At 36.3% G+C, this 21,141-nt stretch overlaps 1 protein-coding gene and 1 non-coding gene across 2 annotated transcripts in view; both read right to left on the reverse strand.

The window, feature by feature from the left end:
• LOC103092765 (cysteine-rich venom protein-like) overlaps positions 1–12,144 on the reverse strand; it is a 38,371-nt gene extending 26,227 nt beyond the window's left edge. The window contains exons 1-2 of the mRNA XM_007484069.3: positions 10,277–12,144; positions 3,219–3,280 (exon numbers count right to left, since the gene is read on the reverse strand). Of these exons, the coding sequence (XP_007484131.1) occupies positions 3,219–3,278 (60 nt within the window). The 5' untranslated portion in view covers positions 3,279–3,280; positions 10,277–12,144. The remainder of the gene's footprint in view (positions 1–3,218; positions 3,281–10,276) is intronic.
• On the reverse strand, positions 7,627–7,730 carry LOC130457679 (U6 spliceosomal RNA). The gene has a single exon (XR_008916971.1). It is a non-coding gene; the product is annotated as a U6 spliceosomal RNA (small nuclear RNA).
• Positions 12,145–21,141: the final 8,997 nt, after the last annotated feature.

Here is a 21,141-nt window from a genome sequence, read left to right on the forward strand (position 1 = left end):
ATTTTCCTCTTGTCATCTCTGTCTCCTGGCTTTTCTAGCTTCCTTCAAGTCCTAGTAATAATTTATCCATTATCACCTCTGTTATTTAACATTGTACTAGAAACACTAGCAGTAGCAATTAGAGAAGAAAAAGAAATTGAAGGCATTAAAATAGGCAATGAGGAGACCAAGTTATCACTCTTTGTGGATGATATGATGGTCTACTTAAAGAATCCCAGAGAATCAACAAAAAAGCTAATCAAAATAATCAACAACTTTAGCAAAGTTGCAAGATACAAAATAAAGCCACATAAGTCATCAACATTCCTATATACCTCCAACACATCTCAGCAGCAAGAATTAGAAAGAGAAATCCCATTCAAAATCACCTTAGACAAAATAAAATACTTAGGAATCTATCTCCCGAGACAAACACAGGAACTATATGAATACAACTATAAAACACTCTCCACACAATTTAAACTAGACTTGAGCAATTGGAAAAACATTAACTGCTCATGCATAGGACGAGCCAATATAATAAAAATGAACATCCTACCCAAACTGATCTATCTATTTAGTGCCATACCCATTGAACTTCCAAAAATTTTTTTACTGAATTAGAAAAAAAAAAACATAAGAAACTTCATTTGGAAGGACAAAGGATCAAGGATATCCAGGGAAATAATGAAAAAAAAAAATACAAAGGAAGGGGGCCTTGCAGTCCCAGATCTCAAACTATACTATAAAACAGTGGTCATCAAAACAATTTGGTATTGGCTAAGAGACAGAAAGGAGGATCAGTGGAATAGACTTGGGGTAAATGAACTCAGCAAGACAGTCTATGACAAACCCAAAGACCCCAGCTTTTGGGACAAAACTGCTGGGAAAACTGGAAGAGAGTGTGGGAGAGATTAGGTCTGGATCAACACCTCACACCCTACACCAAGATAATCTCAGAATGGGTGAATGACCTGAATATAAAGAAGGAAACTGTAAGTAAATTAGGTGAACACAGAATAGTATACCTGTCAGACCTTTGGGAAGGGAAAGACTTTAAAACCAAACAAGACATAGAAAGAGTCACAAAATATAAAATAAATAATTTTGATTACATCAAATTAAAAAGGTTTTGTACAAACAAAACTAATGTAACCAAAATTAGAAGAGAAGCAGCAAATTGGGAAACAATCTTCGTAACAAAAACCTCTGACAAAGGTCTAATTACTCAAATTTATAAAGAGCTAAATCAATTGTACAAAAAATCAAGCCATTCTCCAATTGATAAAAGGGGCAAGGGACATGAAGAGGCAGTTTTCAGCCAAAGAAATCAAAACTATTAATAAGCACATGAAAAAGTCTTCTAAATCTCTGATAATCAGAGAGATGCAAATCAAAAGAACTCTGAGGTATCACCTCACACCTAGCAGATTGGCTAACATGACAGCAAAGGAAAGTAATGAATGCTGGAGGAGATGTGGCAAAGTGGGGACATTAATTCATTGCGGGTGGAGTTGTGAATTGATCCAACCATTCTGGAGGGCAATTTGGAACTATGCTCAAAGGGTGATAAAAGACTGTCTGCCCTTTGATCCAGCCACAGCACTGCTGGGTTTGTACCCCAAAGAAATAATAAGGAAAAAGACTTGTACAAGAATATTCATAGCTGCGCTCTTTGTGGTGGCCAAAAATTGGAAAAAAATGGGATGCCCTTCAATTGGGGAATGGATGAACAAATTGTGGTACATGTTGGTGATGGAATACTATTGTGCTAAAAGGAATAATAAAGTAGAAGAATTCCATGGAGACTGGAACAACCTCCAGGAAGTAATGCAGACGAAAGGAGCAGAACCAGGAAAACATTTTACACAGAGACTGATACATTGTGGTTCAATTGAATGTAATGGACTTCTCCATTAGTGTCAATGCAATGTCCCTGAACAATCTGCAGGGATCATGGAGAAAAAACACTATCCACAAGCAGAGGACAAACTGTGGGAGTAAAAACACCGAGGAAAAGCAATTGCATGACTACAGGGGTTGAGGGGATATGATTGAGAAGAGACTCTAAATGAACACCCTAATGCAAATACCAACAACATGGAAATGGGTTCAAATCAAGGACAGATGTTATACCCAGTGGAATCACACGTCAGCTATGGGAAGGGTGGTGGGAGGGGGGGAGGAAAAGAAAATGATCTTTTTTTTCTAATGAATAATGTTTGAAAATGACCAAATAAAATAATGTTTAAAAGGAAAAAAAAGAAGCCTGGGAAGGTCGAAGGGGGCCCAGCCATTAAAGGGTTTGAATATCAAACACAAGATTTTATATTTGGTCCTAGAAGTGGATGGATCCACTGGTGTTTATTGAATGGGGGGAGGAATAGATTAGGGAGGATGACATGTTCAGATCTATGATTTAGGAAGATTAATTCATCAGCTAATCTGGAGTGGAGAAGATACTTGAAACAACAGAACAACCATGGAGCTATTGTATTTGTATTGATATTGTATATCAATCCAGGGATGCAAATAAACCTGTGGACCTATGACTAAAAAAAAATAATTCTATTTTCTACAAGATTCCTTTCCCAGTTCTCCTTATGACTAGTGTTTTTATTAATTATTACCAATTTATTCTGTACACAAGGTTACCCTAAAAAAGTTAAGCTTTAATAGATAAAAAGTACTTTAAGACTTTTGGGAGACTAAATATTTTGTTTGCACATAGTTATTTACATAATAAATGTTTGGGCAATTGGTGTGGAGAATTACTCTTACAGAAACTTTCTGGGACATTAAAGGTTAAGTGACTTGCTGATGGTCATATAGCCAGCATGCTTTCAGGGGTGGGAGGGAGGGCAGATTTTTCTAACTTTCCAGAAATTTGGTTCTCTAACCATTACTCTACAAGGTCTTACTGTCATTCTAATGCCATTTCAAAGTTTATATACAATTTATATGCAGCTCATTTCATGTCAAAATGCTCAGTCTCTCACTTGTTTGGTATATATTCTCTAGCTCCTATCCCGCTTTGATTCCTGACTTCTCATTGTGACATTAATAATGGGCTCCTCCAAGGATTCTCAGAGAAGAGCTTTTCTTTTTATGAGAATTCCTGAAATTATGAATCTCAGTGCACTCTCACCCCACAATTAACCTGCCTTTTCTATGTGTTAGAAAGGATGGGTTTTTATAGAGTCCACTTACTTTCAGTTATAAATATTTGGGTTCCTTACCAGTCCTATAGATTGATGGATCACAGTGGCCAGAAACATCAGTGCAGAATGCAGATCCATTCCTGAAAGATGAAAAAGGAAAGAGTAATTTATTTTACTTCAGATATTGATCTATGGCTTCAAGTTTCCATTTGAAATATTGCTTAAATATAATTTAGTATTAAGCTAAATATCTCCACTATGACAGGTAGTACTTTTCCTTTAGCTTGAACCCTCCTCACAGAGGAGCAAAACGACATCACTGATGATGCCTCTTGACTTGCATATAAACTGAATTTCAGTGAGGCAGAGTTGTACAAAGTCCTCAGCCTTATTCTTTCTTCCAGAGTCATTGAAATCCAGTGGCAAGATAAAAGTCAAGACAACTAGTGATGGCTCAAGGTATGCTAAATGACTTTGGCACCTTTGATATCTGACCAAACTCTAAGTGTTTCATTGTGCCCTTGTCAGCTGCATTCATGGCCCTTGGATCAAAATTGTTCTCATCTACCCACCTGCCTGGGGAAGTCTTTGCAAGCTTGGGGTAGACATCCCCAAAACTCATTGAAAGGTTGGAGGCCAGTTAATTATTCTCAACCTGGTTTGGTACTCTTGCCATAGCAATATTGGTTGCTGTGCAATGCTACTGTTTCTTGGAGCCCTGGGTGAGAACTGAGTGGCAGGTGGGCACAAAAGGAGGAAGAGCCTGAAAAGGGCTCAGCATATCCTCACACTAGAGGTACTAGTTTTCCTTAAATACCCTAGGTGCTGGGAGTACAAATAGAAAGGAACATCACAGGTGGCCCTGTTTGCCAAGATACTCATGTGATATAATCTTTGAGAGGAGCCTTTCAGGTATGGCTCCTGAAAGTCCTGATGGTCTGCAGAGATGCCATTGTGGGCTTATTAAAATGACTTGCAAAACAAAAACCAGAATGCTGATTAACTCTGGCTTGCCAAGTAAACTTTTTGCCCTGAAGCTAAGTGGGAAACAAGATTGCCACTCTCATTCTACTCCAAGAACAAAAAAAGAGAGAGAAGTTCAGCTGTGAACTCTTCTTTCTTTCTGTACTGAAAATCTCTCTCAAAGCTTTCTTGGTGAAACGTCTTGATTTTATTGGCAAAAAATTGTTTATGAGCCAGTTAGAGGTACTTTCCCACCTCCTATATTTTGAATCATGAAATACTCTACTTGTTCAACTAAATATGTTAATAATTTTGTGTGTGTGAGTGTGCATGCGTGCATGTGTATGTGTGTGTGCATGCGTGCATGTGTATGTGTGTGTGCATGCGTGCATGTGTGTGTGTGTATGGCTAGTCAACCTACATCCTCAAAAGTTCAATTCTCATTTGCTAGGATTCTTTAGTTAGACAAACAACAGAGAAAGGAGGTGGATTGTATGGCTCAACAGCATTCCCAGATTGAATAGGTTTTTCTTCATTCTTGATAAGTCAAAAATCTTCCTCTTTCTCCCTCCCCTTCCTCATCTTTCTTCCCCTCTTTCTCTCCTTTCTCCCTCACTCTTTCTCCCCCCATTTATCCCTTTCCCCCTCCTTAACCCTTCCTTCCCTTCTTTCTCTCACTCCCTGTCTCCTACCTTTCCCTTTCTGCCTTACTCCCCCTTTTTGGCTCTCTCTCCCTTTCTACCCCTTTATTCCCATCTCCATTAATTGCCTCTCTCCTTTTCTCCTCTCTTTTTCTGTCTCCCTCTTTTTCTATCTCTGTCTGTCCCTCTTCCCTCTCTCTCTTTCCTTCCAACCTCCCATTTTTCCTCCTTCATATTTTTCTATTCACCTGGCAGTATTCTGAAAATATTTCCCAGGGGAGAGAGAGAGCTCCAAGCAATAGGGGAAACTACATATAGCACAAATAAATGAGAAGGATTCTATTGCTTCTTATGAGCTGATTGTGCTCATTCTTGTGCTGAAAATTCTTGATATGGATGGGTCTTTAATCTATTAATCTTTCCCCTGGTATTTGACACCAAGTTGCTCAGGTAGTCAGACAAATACACATTAAAAGAGAAAGGCTGAGGAAATCCTTTCCTGGCCCAAACTTCAAGGGAGCCATAACCCTGAACAAAGTGGAGGAGGGTGGAAGACCAGGTTTGTGGCAATCTTGGGATTAAAGTGGTTTTTCTTGGTAGGATTAAAAGATTAATATAACATAACTAGGAAATCAAGTACTGTTTATGATTGTGGGCTTACTATACAGTATTTCTTAGACGAGATTAAGAATCAACTTTTAGTTAAAGGTACTAGGGAAACAAACTTGCCCCATTTTTTCAATTTCCTGATATTCTTGTTGACTCTTTCCTCCTCTCTTTCCCCACTGTTAGTATTCTAACCTTAATGTGCTCTTACTACGCTCAGCTGGACTATTGAAATAGACTTCTAACAAGTCATTATTTTTCCACTGTCTTCACTTTAATCCATGTTTCACAGATCTCCCCAATTTTTCATAGGAAACCAATTCAGTTTCTTTGCCAAGAAAACTGTAAATGAGGTCACAAAGACCCGTTTTCAGATACAACTGAAAGTGACTGGAAAATAATAAAAGGCCAGTAATACTTCACATAATAGCATTGGGAAAAAGCAAGAAAGATCAGTCTTGGACATTGGATATTGGAGGAAGGGACCTATATTTGATTTCTTGTTTTGTCTTAGAATTTCTCAGTGACTTAGGATTCTAAGTCTTATTGCAAATCTTATTGCAATCTTATTGCAAAATCATAAATCAGGCTCTGCTAAAAATCAGAATGAAAAATGGAAGATTCAGTATTTAAGGGCTGCTGCATTGACCAATTTGGATTTCATCATGATTGAACCAATAAGGGCATCAAATTAAATGTCAATGCACTTCTGGATCTTAGATGTCATCAAGTCCAACCCCCTTATTTTATAGATAAGCAAAACAAGGCCCAAAGGGGGTAAGTTACTTACCTAGGGCCATACAGGCAACTAAGTGGCTGATCAGGGATTTATTTAGATCCAAGTTCTCTGGCTACTAATCCAATATTCTTTCCACTACTACACTACTACAGCTAAAAAATTTTCATTTAGAAATATGCAATTAGAATTATGTTATAGTTACATTTGGAAGAATCAGATTGATAGTGTAAAAACAGAAAATTTTTCTTTTTATTTATTTTTTTTATAAGGACATAGAACTAGAATCCTCCTGGACTCAAAGAAGAAATTCAAATCCAAACTGACTTAAAGGTTCCAGAAAATTCTTGGTCTTGAAGTATTTCTCCTACATAGGCACCAGAGATAGCTAGGAGTTCTCTATTAAAGATTAATTCCTTTTATTCATCCTCCCTGTTTTTAGGAGCATAAATCTAGAGCTGGAAATATCTTACAGGCTTTCCAATACAACCTCATTTTATAGACAGGGAACCTGAGGTTGAAGTTCATTTTCTTTTAAAGAATAGTCAATCATGAGAAAGATAACATAGCAATCAGTTCAAGTATATACTTATTTAGACTTTCATAGTTTAAGTATTTTTTATTTAAGACTGTAAAAAATGTAAAATGATCATTATTAGATTCTTTTTACAGATAAGGAAAATGAGGGCTCAGGAGGATTAAATTATTTGCTTATGATCTTATGGCTAAAAAGTAGTAGACCCAGAGTTTAAACCTATTTCCTAACTCTACTTTCCCTGTTTATTCCTCTACACTTTGCTCCTTCACTAAGATGTTAGTGACTCACATCTCTTAGAGAAAGAATCAGATAAGAACATGTTGTTGGGAAGAAAAGATGAGAGGCAATAGCTGTGGAAAACAAATTGTTGTTTTCTCAGATCTAGCTCTATTTGGACAAAACTAGAAGAGAAATGGGAGTTTTCATTCTCCTAGAGGTTGAAAGGGCAACACTGGCTTATACTCTCTTTAATTCTGGATCTGCTAATCCTACATCTTGCCTTCTAAAAAAAATTTTTTTTTTACTTTAAGTCTTATCAAGTAACTTAGAATGTATCACTTATAACATTTACTTATAGCATTTACATTTTTTCTAAAGGTTGGACTTTTATAATAATTTCCTATTTTAAAGTAACTGAAATATGAAATTGAGATGTTGTTTGAAAAGGTACAAGTGAAATATGAGTTGATATAGTGAGTTGTCTAGGATCACTTTTTTGATTGTGAAATGGTTCTCATGACTGCTTACCTTGTTCCCACTCTTACCTAATACCAGGTCATTATTTGTTAATAAACAAGTTTGTCCATATTCACATTTCATAATACCAATATCTCAAACTCTTAAAGAAAACACCTGCTGATGCCTCCAGGCAAGCATTTTCTCTAGCAGCTATTCTATTTCTACAGTGTGTTAGTTCAACTGGGATTCCTCTCACAGCTCAAACCAATTCTGTAGAAGTAGAATTTCTTACTTTTTTTACTATAATTTTATTTATTATTTACTTAAAATAGGGAACACTTCTCCAATTTGTGCATCATCTTTGAGCAAGGGCCATGCTAATCTCTGTATTGTTCCAATTTTAATATATGTGTTGTGGAAGGGAGCACTAGGATTTCTTAAATCTTTCCAGCTATCACATTTTCAGAATGGAATTTTGATCATCAGCTCAGTTCCTGATTATACTTGGAAACACACATATACACACATGCTCACACACTAATGTGTGTAATAAAAGGGGGAAAAGGGGAGATATTTATAATAAAGGAAGAAAGGGTGAAAAGGGAATGGAGTCTTCCTTCTTCTAGGCAAGGACAGAGTGAGATGAGGTGTTGTCTAGTCAGAGGAGAGAAGAATGGATTTTGTCTTTTCCTCCTCAGCCCTCTCTGTCTAGACCCCCTCACTATGGCTGCCTTCAATTCCTACTGCCAGCTCTCTGGGATCTTTGTTGAAAGAGATTTCAGGTGTCAAGCCTCTTCCTTCTGGAGTGAGAGAGATCACTTCTCTCCCTCCTCAATTCAGGCTGTCTTCTAATAAAGCTGGAGTCAATTCTGGGTCCTAATAACTGAGTTTATTCAAGGGAAGCAGGAAAGGGACAGGGCTGATGAAGGGTATGAGATTCAGGAGGGAAAGCAGGAGAGGAAGTCTCTATCTAATTACCACTCTCCTCCCCCCCCAAAGTTACACAGCTCAGGTCTGATAACCTGAACCCCTGAGAGGTTCAGAGTAGAGAAACCCTGGTTTCTTGGCTGGCACAGTAAGTGTCCCCAAGTTCAAGGTTCAGAGGGAGTTGCAGAGATCTTCTTTATGGACTGCTTGTCTCTCAAAGTCCTTGTGCACTGACAGGAGTTTCAGAGGATCTGGGATCAAGAATTCAGGGAGAGAAAGATCACTGATTTTGAGATTCAGTTAGTCAAACCCTTCTGTCCAGGTACTCTCAGCCAGAAGTTCCTTTCAACTGCCTGGATCAGCTTTTTTTTTTTCTCACTCCAAGGTTCCAAGTTCCTTTCTGCCCATCCCTCCTTCACTGTTTGCAGGATTCTTACAGATTTTCCTAGCTTATTAAGAAAGTTTCCAGATTTCTCTCTCTTACTTGTGGAATAGGCAAGCTAGAAAGGAATGAACCCAAGTATTTCTGCAAATTGAATTCTGAACCAGGTTTTTGTCTCCTTAAACTAATAACTTTTTATAAAAAAGCATAAGCCAAGTGATATTTCAGCTTTGAAGTTTCTTAATCTCCTTGAGGTGAGCTTTACCACTTTTGGTTTCTCAGACGGATAATTATGGTAACCATTTACAAAGAACATTTTCATCTCAAAACTAAGGTATGGAACCTTAATGCATCCCTCCTCTCCAGACCCTCCTTTTCTCTTTCCCTGTACTTTACTTTCTTTGTTTATAGTTCCCCCCTTCATTTTACTTTAGTTACATTTTTAAAAGACAGTTATTAATTAAAAATAGACATTTTAGTTAAGAATATTAGAGATTTGCCCTTTGTTTAAAAATTTTAAATTCTCTATCATTTGCATCAATATTGGATTAGGTTCTTGACTATAAAGACATTATATTACTAAAGTTAATTAAATACTTACAGAGGAAAATTTGCTTCAGAAAGTATCATGAAATAATGGAATCTCTCCACAGGCTTTCATGTTTCTAGATTTGTAAAAGCTTTCTTCTCTCATCTTTCTCTCTATCTCTGTTTTCCCCTTTTTGTCTCTAGGTATTTCTTTCACTATCTTTGTCTATTTCTGTCTCTTACTCTTATATACGCATATACACAAACTCACTTGCCCTGATTTTGTATTGCAAGATTTATTATATTCTCCAAAATGGCAACTATACTCACCAAAATATAATGATCAATTTTGGTGCACAGATTTCAGTTTTTCAATCCCTTCCATAGCTTTTAGTTTCCCTGAGAATTGTTCTTTGTAAAAAATTGCCAATATGCTTGCAGAGAGGTAACATGGTATAAAAGATAGGAAGGTTGACTGTGGAGTCAAAAATATCTAAGCTGAAGTACAGATGTTTACTTACATTTACTATCTGAATGATTCCAAATCACAAGTTTGAATATTACACATATACATATACATATACTATATACAAATGCTATCTATCTATATCATCTATATATGTATCTTTCTATCTATGTATCTATCTCTTTGTATCTATGTATCTGTCATTTATCTGTCTTCTGTCTTTTTTTGTTTTGTTTTTTTTTCTACAGCTTTGGGACATTTTAATGCTAATGTAATATTTTCTATAATCAAAGTCTCCTATTTTTTTCTGCAAGAGATTTTAAGTTAAGCTGAAAAAATCATTTTGTAATATTAACTCAACTTTCTTTCATAGTTAAAGTTTACATTGGCTATTCTTACATTAAATATACTAAATTCAGTTTAAAACATTTGCTTTGGAATTTGAAATTGAAATGTGTACCTAAATGAATGTTTTTTTCTGGGAAAAGCAAAACAACAAAATGTGAAGTACAACACATCATCAGTAGGAAATAAATCTCTTTTTCAGCCCCGAAATATTATTCCTGAGATCCTCTTGATAATCAGAATAGTGAAACATTAAATTTATGCCATTCTTTCTCCTATTTTCTAAAATAATCTACTGTCACTGAAAGAAATATTATTCATATTACCTTATCTGAGAGGGAATTTCTTTGGCTCCTCTGGAAAGTTTGGTAGTGTCTGTTTTCTTCACTGACACTGTATATATATATATATGCTGTAGCTGCTTCCTGCTTTGTAGTTATGTGCAAAAAAAAAAGGTAACATCAGAGTATATTAGAAATCTTCTAAGGCTGTTTTAAGAAATAATAGATTAGAAGTAGAGCAATATGCTTTAAAAATAATGGTAGCTCCTATTTATGTAGTATTTAAGATTTACAAAGTTTATACTTCACAAAATTTGAACTATATGTTTTGATTCTAAAAACAATCCATGGAGTATGCCCTATAATAGGATAGGATAATATATTGTCAATCATTTCCCATTTTTGTGGATGAAGGAACTGAGACTTAGAGAAGTTTAATAACTTGTACATATCACAAAGCACCAGAGGCAGGATTTAAATTCAGGTCTTCTGGTTTCTAATTCTAAAATTCTATCCATTTTGTCATGCTAGTTCTCAAAAGTTTTTCCTCACTTCTTTTGGTGTCAAGAAACTACTATTTTCTTACTGTTTACTAATGTGGCTCAGAACCACTTATTGTCTTGAATATTATGCCATTTTTTGGTTGATTTAGGACCACTTGAAGAGTGAGAGTTATGGGGTGTGGAAATGAAAACTAAAACAAGTTTTGGACTTTCTGCCACTGAGTTGGATCCAACAGTGGGAATATTAGAGAGAGAAGATATTAATGAGACTGACAGTTTGTGGGGGGAGGGGCAACTGGGAGTGGCAGCTGGTCTTGTGACTGAGAACTTCCTTCCTGATCCTAAAACTGGAAAGAGCTTTCTCCTAGTCTCTGGATAGAAGTCCCTCTATTTTCTTGATTTTTCCAACTGTGTGCTCTCCCTGGATTCCTGTGATCATGTCATTGACAAAAGGACTTAAGGGAAGCAGTTTGAACTGTAAGGTCAGTCTTTAGGGGTGTCAGCCTGCAGAGACAGCCCCAACCAGCTCTTAAGGTCAGAACTTTTCTCCATCTTGCTTTCTACTGCTAAGACCTTGAATTTAAGAACAGATTAGCATAGACAGGAATAAATAAACCCTCCACCAGCCTGTGAGGCCTGGCCTCAGTTCAAAAGCTGAGAGACTCAATCCTTATCTAGGGAAATCCCAATTCCCTCTTCCCTAATACCTCCCCAATCCAAACTTGTTACTAAAATTTATCTTTATTTAAATAACCGAAGTCAGATAAAAGAACTATCATTTCAGGGGACTTAGAGGGAGCTGAACCTTAGGACAGCCAGTCAACTATAAATGGTCCTTATTGGACCCCTGCTGGGTAACTAAGTCTGGGGGGAGGCTTGTCCCTCAGGAGGGTCTGTGCTTACCTGCTCTGGGGTATCTTCCACATCAATCCATAAAGAAGACATACCCTCAGGCTATCATAAGTGGCCCATTTCTCAGAAACCACATTTTTTTCAAAAATAGCCTCTCGGCAAGGGGCATCTCTCTCCTTATACCTCACCTGCAACCATATAACCTCTCTCCCTTCAATACCTCCATTCCCTGTCACAAAACCTTCCATATCCCCTGTTCAATCAATACCCCCACGCCCCCATTTTCACTATAAATAGTACAGGGGATAGTTTGGGAATCAGGAAGAGAAAATCTGAGAGATTATGATTGGGTGAATCACTATGCCAGGATTATAAATTGAGGTCTGAAAGAGACCTTAAGGGTCTTTTAATCTTCCCTCTTCTCTTTAAAGATAAGTAAACTCAGGCTAAGGGAGTAAAGTGATGTGTCTAAGATCACACCATTTTGTAATCATTACTGAAACCTAGCTCTTTTGGTCTCACATTCAGTAACTTTCCCACCCTCTTCTTTCTCTCCTCCTCCAGATTCCAGTCTCTCTGAGTTTATTTTTCTTCTCATCACCCTTCCTTCATCACTATTCAGTGCCAGATAATTTTATTCTATTTTGGATGGCACCAACAGGGGACACTGATCAAAGGCTATTTCATCTAGCTCTGAAATTCATTGTAATTCAGAAAAAGTAATAGGGCAGATTCCCCCAAACTACTTGTCTCTGTGTGATTATTCTGCTCAGTTTTATTCTCTGGGAAAGAGAATAAAGAACAATAGCAATTCTGACTCTCTATAGCCCTGACATCAGAGAGGGAAGAGCCATATTGACCAATAAGCTTAGTTAAATAGGAAGGAAATAAATATTGATTAATTATCACCTAGGTGACATCATGGATAGACTAGACTTAGAGTATGGTAGACCTCAGTTAAAAATCTGGCCTTAGATACTGACTTGCTGTACGATCATGAGCAAGATACTGATTTTCTACTTGTCTCAGTTTCTTCATCTATAAAATATTCTAGAGAAGGAAATGGTGAACCATACCAGTATCTTTGATAAGAAAACCCCAAATGGAGTCACCAAGAGTTGGGCATGACTGAACAACAACATTAAATGTCAGGCACTTTGCTAAGTATTTTATAAATATTAACTCATTCAATTCTTAGAATAACCCTTCGAGGCAGGTGCTATTATTATCCCCATTTTGCAGTTAAGGAAACTGAGGTATACAGTGATTTATTTTCCCCAGTCATATAAATAGTGAGTGTCTGAAGCTGAATTTGAACCTTGGTAGTCCTGACTCTGGGTCTATCCTCTATCCACTATGCCACCTAGTTGTATGTAATATGTTTTAAGGCTGTAAAAAATATGGGGCTGTGCCTCAGTGGATTGTCTACAGATAGGAGGTCTGAATATCTGAATAGAGACACTTTCTAGCTGTGTGACCATGGACAAGTCAGTTAACCTCCATTGCCTAACCCTTACTGCTCTTCTGTGTTGGAACCAATATACATTATTGATTCTATGATGAAAGGAAAATGTTTTAAAAAGACTAATAATATGGATTATAATTATAATTATAATAAAAATTGATATTTCCTTATGAATATGTAGTTCTTAAATGTTGTCAACATAAATTTAGATAGTTTACTAATCTATAAAATGGATTTAAGTCATGTCTCTGTGAAATACATTGAATATTTAATAAAGTAAGGGTAAGTAAAATTCTCTTATATGTTAGCCACTCAAGATAATAAGAGGAAATATAAGCATAAAAGAAAAATAACTATAGCAAAATTAAAGGATCTTTAAAAAGCATAAATGAGGAAACTTAGGCAAATAATTGCACTTTTATACAGCACAGTTATATAGCACTTTAAGACTTGCAAAATATTTAGAAATATCATCTCATCTTATCCTCAAAATACCCCTGGGAGGTAAACATTATTATTACCTCTATTTTACAAATGAAGGAACTGAGAGAAAAAAAAGGTCAAATGACTTGCCCATAGTCAGTTAATAAATGTCTGAATTTGGATTTGAACTGAAATCTACTATGCTCTCCATTCTGCCTCTAAAAAAAAAAAGTGCTATATGCTGGCTTGCCTGATATGTATATACTCACACTTACATATTCAAATAGGAGTTGGACTATATAGGTTCTTAAATTTCTTCCAAATATGAGGTTCTATGATCTTGTGATCATTGGGATAAGATGTTAAAGAAGTACGTTCAAAACTCAATTCCTTTTGATCTAGTTCTCTTGGCTCTCTATTCTAAGTCCATTTTCTAGTACATTTTCTAGGTTTATTGGCCATCTTGCATCAGTCATAAGTAGAACCAGGTGAAATAAAGTTTGTGTGAAGCCATCACAGCTTTTAACCAACAACTCAAAGTGCAGGACCTTCTAAAGGGGATGAATATGAATTTAGTGATCTCATTCTAATATATACAAAGGATAGTAATTCTATTGCCTAGTAAATAGAATACTGGTTGACAGTAAGTTTGTGTTCTGTAGAAGTGAGAAATTGAGAATGGTTTATAGCAGGAGCTTAGAGTAGCTGAGACTGATGACCTGTCATTCAAACAAGAACATTCTGATTTGGAATGTGACCCGAAGAGGCAGTTGGAGGAAGGGGCATACCAACTCAATCCTGGACCTTTTGGCTTGGAAAGACAGGAGAGGTCTGATGTCTCTTGACTTTTGGAGACTAAAGCCTAAAGGTTGTCTTTGGCTTTGAAGATAGAAGAAAGAAGGACAAAAATCCAGCTCTTTCTGATTTGCTCTGTTGTGATAGTGACTGAACTTCCAGACCTATCAGCTATTTCTCCAAATTGAACTATATTCCACTATCGTTCAACCTAAGACTCATCCTAGTATTAGGGAAATCCCCAAAACCCTCTTCCCCTTCATTTCCTTATCCTTCCCTGTCTTCCCCAATAAATTCCTTACTTAAGATAGAGAAGAGAAAGAATATTTCATTTGAGACATCATAAATTCACCCTGAGTAGATTTAAAAGACCAACAGAAGAAGGGTGAAGGGAGGGTGAAGGGAGGAAGGGAGGAAGTAAGAAGATTAACAGCCTGATCTGTAGTTATCAATTACCATTTAAAATAGTCCCTTATTACAATTGGGCACCCAGACTGGCTGAATTCATAATTCCTGAAGACAAAAATATTTAAGCAAGTGATCTGTGGGGTAGTAGTACTGGCAACTATTGTAGGCTATTGGATTTATATCCATTATGTCCATATATATATATATATATCCATATATACAGGATATATATATATCCTGTATAGTAAAATGACAAATATGATTGTTGATTCTGTGGAATACATAACCAACACCACAATGTTTATACTCAACATACCATTTCAAAAAGAAACCATTCTCTGGCAAATATTGACACAGATCTACATCATTTCCATGGCTGCAATACCAACTGTGACCTACCTTAAAAACATTTATAGATGTGTAATTCCTAAAACTACAGCACAGATCATGGTAGGGGATACCAAATTGGAGATACTAGTTAAGAACATGTTTGAAGAATTCCTTAAGGCAAAAGGGCTAGATCAGATAAAGGATAAGGGAAATGGTCAGACAGACAATGCACCTAAGGATAAAGAAAGAAAAGCCAAGAAAGCAAAGTCTGGTGCACAAGGCAATGACAGTGACTAAGATACTAAGGCAAATAATGAAGCTGAGAAAATCTTTCCACTTAAAGATATTACCAAGATATCTAGTACAGCTTGTGTGTTGCACTCAAAGGTTCATAGGCAATTTACTACCCAGGAATTAGATTCCATGAAGAAAAGGTTCACACAAGGAGCTAAAACATGCTTTTTGAATTTTTAAATCCAATTTTGAGGATGTGGAATTTATTCTGGCAGAATGTTTTAGTCCCTATGAGTATTGTCAGTTCATTGATAGGAGTAGGACAGAAACTGCCCTGAAAAGTTGGCCTACAGAGGAGCAAAGAGAGGATTTCGATTTCTCTAATCTCATCAGCATGATCTATTTAAGGAAATGCAGGGAGGACTTGCTCCAAGCCATAAAAATGAGTTGCTCAAAACCAAATTCTTGGGGAGAATTTTATAGGCTAGTACAAAACAAAGAATAACATCCAGCTTCCTTTATTGATCACAGGTCTGAGATGGTTGAAGCTATAATGGGCATAGAAACAAACATGGGGGGGGGGCAGCTGAGTAGCTCAGTGGATTGAGAGTCAGACCTCCCAGCTGTGTGACCCTGGGCAAGTCATTTTCCCCCCATTGCCTATCCCTTACCACTTTTTTGCCTTGGAGCCAATACACAGTATTGACTCCAAGACAGAAGGTAAGGGCTTAAAAAAAAAAAAAAGAAACATGGAAGAGTCTGTATCTCACATAAGGAGACAATTTCTGAAAGGATACACACTACATCTCAAAATTTTTTCAAACATTATTTTCCTATATATGATACCATAAATTTGACTGAATTAAGAGATGCTGCATCATATATATCTGACAGTCATACAGATCAGAGTAAACAGGTGGCAGATTTACAGCTAAAGTTGGAAGAATCACAGAAAAATTTAAGAGACAAGGAGATTGAAGAAATTAAAAAGTTGAATATTGTTAAAGCATACCCAAAACCTGTTTATAAGCCAAGAAAAGTGCAGAGAGAGACTAGACAATGTTTTTTCTGCCATAAAACTGGACACTTGATCAAAGACTGTTTTCTAAACTAGAAGTATGAAGTTAAGAACAACAAAAACATACAAGTATACTATAATAAGCAAAAGCCTAGTTGTGTTCACTGTACATTGAAATCCAGTCAGCATGTAGCAGGTCTGCAGGAAATGACAGAAGCTATAAAAGCAGGGACTAAGCACAAATATGCAGACATGCTTAGGAGAGAATTATGAAGTCAGGACTATAATGTGTTTAGTTTGGCACATGGAGATAGAGAAAATAGTGAAAGACAGACTACTGTTAAACTTAAGAGAAAACAGATAAGAGACAATGAAAAGGTAGTACAAAAAATTAAATCTGTGAGTGCTGAAAAATGCAAATCAAGTAACAAACAAAATGACAGGCAGAGATAAGTAAAAGAGCTTGATGAAGAAGTTAAAGACATTATTTCTCAAGTGAAAACTGAGATAGGAGACTTAGAGAAAACTCATGAAAAAAGTAGAAATCAAGTCAAAACATACTTGGAAAACTTTTTTCAGTGCAGATTGGGCACAGGGATTGAATTTTGTAAAAGGAAAAGTCAGAAAAAAGTCACATAAACTCAAGCAGGATTTAGTGAAAGATATAGAGAAACAAAATTTCAATTCCCTGCAGCAAAATGACTGTTGTAGAAAATCAAAGCACAAGTTTACTATTACTAATGAGGTTACTGTTAGTGGAGCTATAGATGATTCAAAGACATTCACATATGTGTACAAAAACTCACAGTAAACAGTTAATTATTCAAATAGCTATATGGCACAGATCTTAGGGAAAAAAACATCTAATTTGAATCCTGAAGCTGAAAGTTTCCATCCTACAATGACTAATTTAGAAAATACAAAATTTAATGAAAATGAAGCTGACATTATATTTGAAAATAATAATCATATTCAAAGTAAGGGAGATGAAATAACAGTTTTATTTAAAAAGAGTAATGGAATGAAAAACTTCGACTTGGAACCAACATGCTAAGTGGAGGAGGGGGGTCTGGCCAAGTAACATTATATGAGGTTAACCATTGATATGATTTAATGTAATTTTCCAAAGAAGTAGAGGATATAGTGCAATCAAATTTAGATGAAGATCTCATAGGAAATGATTTAAATCAAGAAGATTTAACTGATTCAACCATACAGCTGGCAGAGGGTAGCAAAGAAGTGCAGAGTGATTCAGTAAGAATACACACTTTAGCTACTCAAAATCCAGAACCATATGTATGGATTAAAGTGGGAAAGAAAAACCCACAAAGCTCTCTTAGATACTAGTGCTTCAAAATCTGTTCTAAAGACATGTCCAGGGGATACCAACATAGAGGTTATGGTTTCTGTAGCTGGAGCTATAGGACAAATACAACAGGTCCCTGAACTCAAAAGCACTATGGTCAAATTGGGTCCTCTCACCATAGATCATACTTTCCCATTAATTCCCTCATGTCCAGATAACCTTTTAGGATGGGATTTTTTGTGTAAGATCCAAGTGACTTTTCAATGTGAAAGATCTGGGAAAATTTACTTGCCTTTACCCAAGAATTCACTGAAACACTACCCATTGTTATACTGATAACAGCTTGAAGAAGAATTTGAGAAAATTCAAATTTTAACATCTATGTATGAAATACCAAAATATATACCACAAGGGGTGTTTGCAAAACATCAAAATGATGTGGGTAGGATCAAGTAAGTGACATCAGTCATGATTGAGGTCAGGGAAGGAATACCACCTAAGATACCACAATACAAATTAAGTAAAGAAGCAAAAGAAGGAATAACATTTATCATAAATAGTTTGCTAGAACAAGGCATACTAAGACCTACTGTATCTTAATACAATAGTCCTATTCTAGCTATTAAAAAGAACAAGCTGAATGAAGATGGTACTTCAGCTTGGAGATTTGTCATGGATCTTAGGGCTGTAAATAACTTTATAAGAAAAAGACATACTGTCACATCTTCACTGAATGATATAATAACCCAAATACCTGCAGAAGCTAGGTGGTACACAGTGTTGGCCTTGAACAATGCTTACTTTACAATAACATTATGCCCTGATTCTCAAAATATTTTTGCTTTCCAATGGGGACAAACTCAGTTGTGTTACACCAGACTAGTGCGAGGGTGTTGTGAGTCTGCTCAAATATTTTGTCAACTTCTACAGAGAGATCTAGCCATCATAACTTTCAAACATGTGGATGATTTACTGCTAGCATCACCTGACCCAAAAAAATGTTTGGAGGATTCAAAGAAGTTATCGATAGAGCTTCATAAGAGAGGACATAAAGTTTCAAAAAAGAAAATTCAGTGGGTTCTTCCAACAGTCGAATATTTGGGATTTGTCCTGGATGGAGGCACCAGAAAAATCTCTAATAAAAGAATAGAAGACATACAGAAGTTAGGCAACCCTAGAACTAAGAAAGAACTTAGAGCTTTTCTAGAGGTTGCTGGTTTCTCAAGACTACATAGTAGGATATTCACATATTTCCAAATGTTTAACTGATTTGACAAAGAAAGAAATTAAAGAACTGTTGCAATTAAACAAAGAACATCTACATGCTTTGACACAGTTGAAAGGAGCTATTCTATCAGGTACACCTTTGGGAATACCAGATTATAAGAAAGAATTCCACTTGTATGTCCATGAAGCTAAAGACATCACTTCTGGAATGCTAGCACAGTATTTTTGGTTGAATCTAAGGGACATTGCATTTTACATTTCTGTCCTCAACTCTGTCACACAAGGAATGGTGCATTGCCTCAGGAGTATAGTAGCTATAGCTCTGATGGTCAAGAAATCATATGATATAGTCCTGGGGTGTAAATTTCATGTGTATTCTACACACCAAATAGAAAAACTACTGTCTCAGAATGTGCATTCATTCACTGATGCAAGAATATCCCAGTATGAAGTCATTCTGTTAGGCAATGATAATGTCACAATTCATAGATGTGCACCATTGAACCCAGTGACTCTGATTCCTGATTTGTCAATGGGTGGAGAAGAATTACATGATTATGGTCAAGTTGTAGAAATGATGCACAAGCCAAATGAACACCTTAAAGACACGCCTCTTATTGATCCATAAATAGTGTTATACACAGATGGGTCATACTATATTTAAAACGGGAGAAAAATCACAGGGGTAGCTGTAGTTGACAATGAAAAACCACTTTGGCATGTTGTTGCCAAGTCACATTAGTGCCCAAGGAGCTGAGCTCAAGATTTTGCTAATGGCCTTAGAGTTAGCTTAAGGAAAAAGAGCTAACATTTTTTTTTTGGACTCTTACTATGCTTTCTACACTGTGCATTGGTCTTCATACATATGGAAAAACAGAGAACATAAAACTTTGGGTAGGAAGCCAATTGCATATGGCAAATTAATATACTGTATTATAAATGCTGTAGACTTTCCAAAAGAGGCATCTACAATCCATTGTAAGGCTCATACTCATGGAATAGATAGAATATCCCTAGGGAATGATAGAGCAGACATAATATCAAAATATGCTACAAGATTCAGACCCCACCATGTGCTGAATTTCTCTCTGATTGAAAGGCATAATCTCACTGATGCCTACAACAGAGAATAAATACAGTCATGGAAGGAATGGCTAATCACTAAACTAATCAAAGGCATTTGGATTGCTTAAGGGGGTAGACCTACTCTCCCTAAAAAAGTATACCAACATCTATGCACCATAATTCATGCAAAAGGACATTACAGGGTGTGAGGAATTCTGGATACCATACAGAGGTTTTGGACCACACCAGGAATAACAACAAATTCCATTAGAACTTGTCAGGCATGTGAAATATGCAGAAAGTATAATCAAGAACATTTTAAAAACATAGCATTGGGAGGCAGACCACTCAGCTATATGCCTTTCCAATGTATTCAAACTGATTATATCAACATGCCTAAAGACAAGGGATACAAATATGCATTGGTTATTATGGATAGACTAACAAGATGGGTTGAAGCATGTCCAGAAACAGTAGTGAGATTTCTATGAAAAGAGTTAATACCTAGACATCGCATTCCCAATACCACAGACTTGGAACTGGGGTCCCATTTTACTTATCAAGTTCTGCAAGAAATCTACAAGCACTTGGGGATTAAATGCAATTATCATTCAGTTTATCGGCCCCAAAGTTCTGGTCAGGTTGAGTGTATGAACAAAGAATTGAATTCACAGATAGGAAAACTCTGTTCAGAAACACACTTAAAATGGACAGATGTTATGCCTCTTGGTTTGTTCAACATAAGAACTAGACCTAGGACTGACTTGCATATATCACCATTTGAAATGCTATATTGTCAGCCACTTTGGCATGGTTGGACAGTAAAGCCATCATACTTGTCCATGTTAAAAGGGGAATGTGTACTTCATGAATATTTAAAACAGATACAAACTAGATTAGACAAGCAAACAAAACTGCCTCCCAATGCAAAGAATACCATTAGAGTTTTCATTGCATAAGATAAAACCAGGAGACAAGGTATATGTTAAGAACTTTAATAGAGAATCTCCTACAGAACCGAGATGGATCAGTCCAACAATAGTTGTAATGACAACCCCAACATCTATAAAGGTTGATCAAAAAGATCCATGGTTCCATGCTTCTTATATAAAATTGTATCACACCCATAGCGTTGACTAGTCCTAGAAAAAATCAACAGTCTCTATTTGAGGAAAGCACACAAAAGTTTGAATCAATAGAAAGTACAGACAAGAGAGCATTGCATATGTTAAAATAATAACAGAAAAGCTCTGCTAAAGCAAGTAAAACAGCTCTGGAAAGGAA

Source organism: Monodelphis domestica, chromosome 2 (genome assembly GCF_027887165.1).
Source record: "Monodelphis domestica isolate mMonDom1 chromosome 2, mMonDom1.pri, whole genome shotgun sequence".
Taxonomy (NCBI): Eukaryota; Metazoa; Chordata; class Mammalia; order Didelphimorphia; family Didelphidae; genus Monodelphis; species Monodelphis domestica.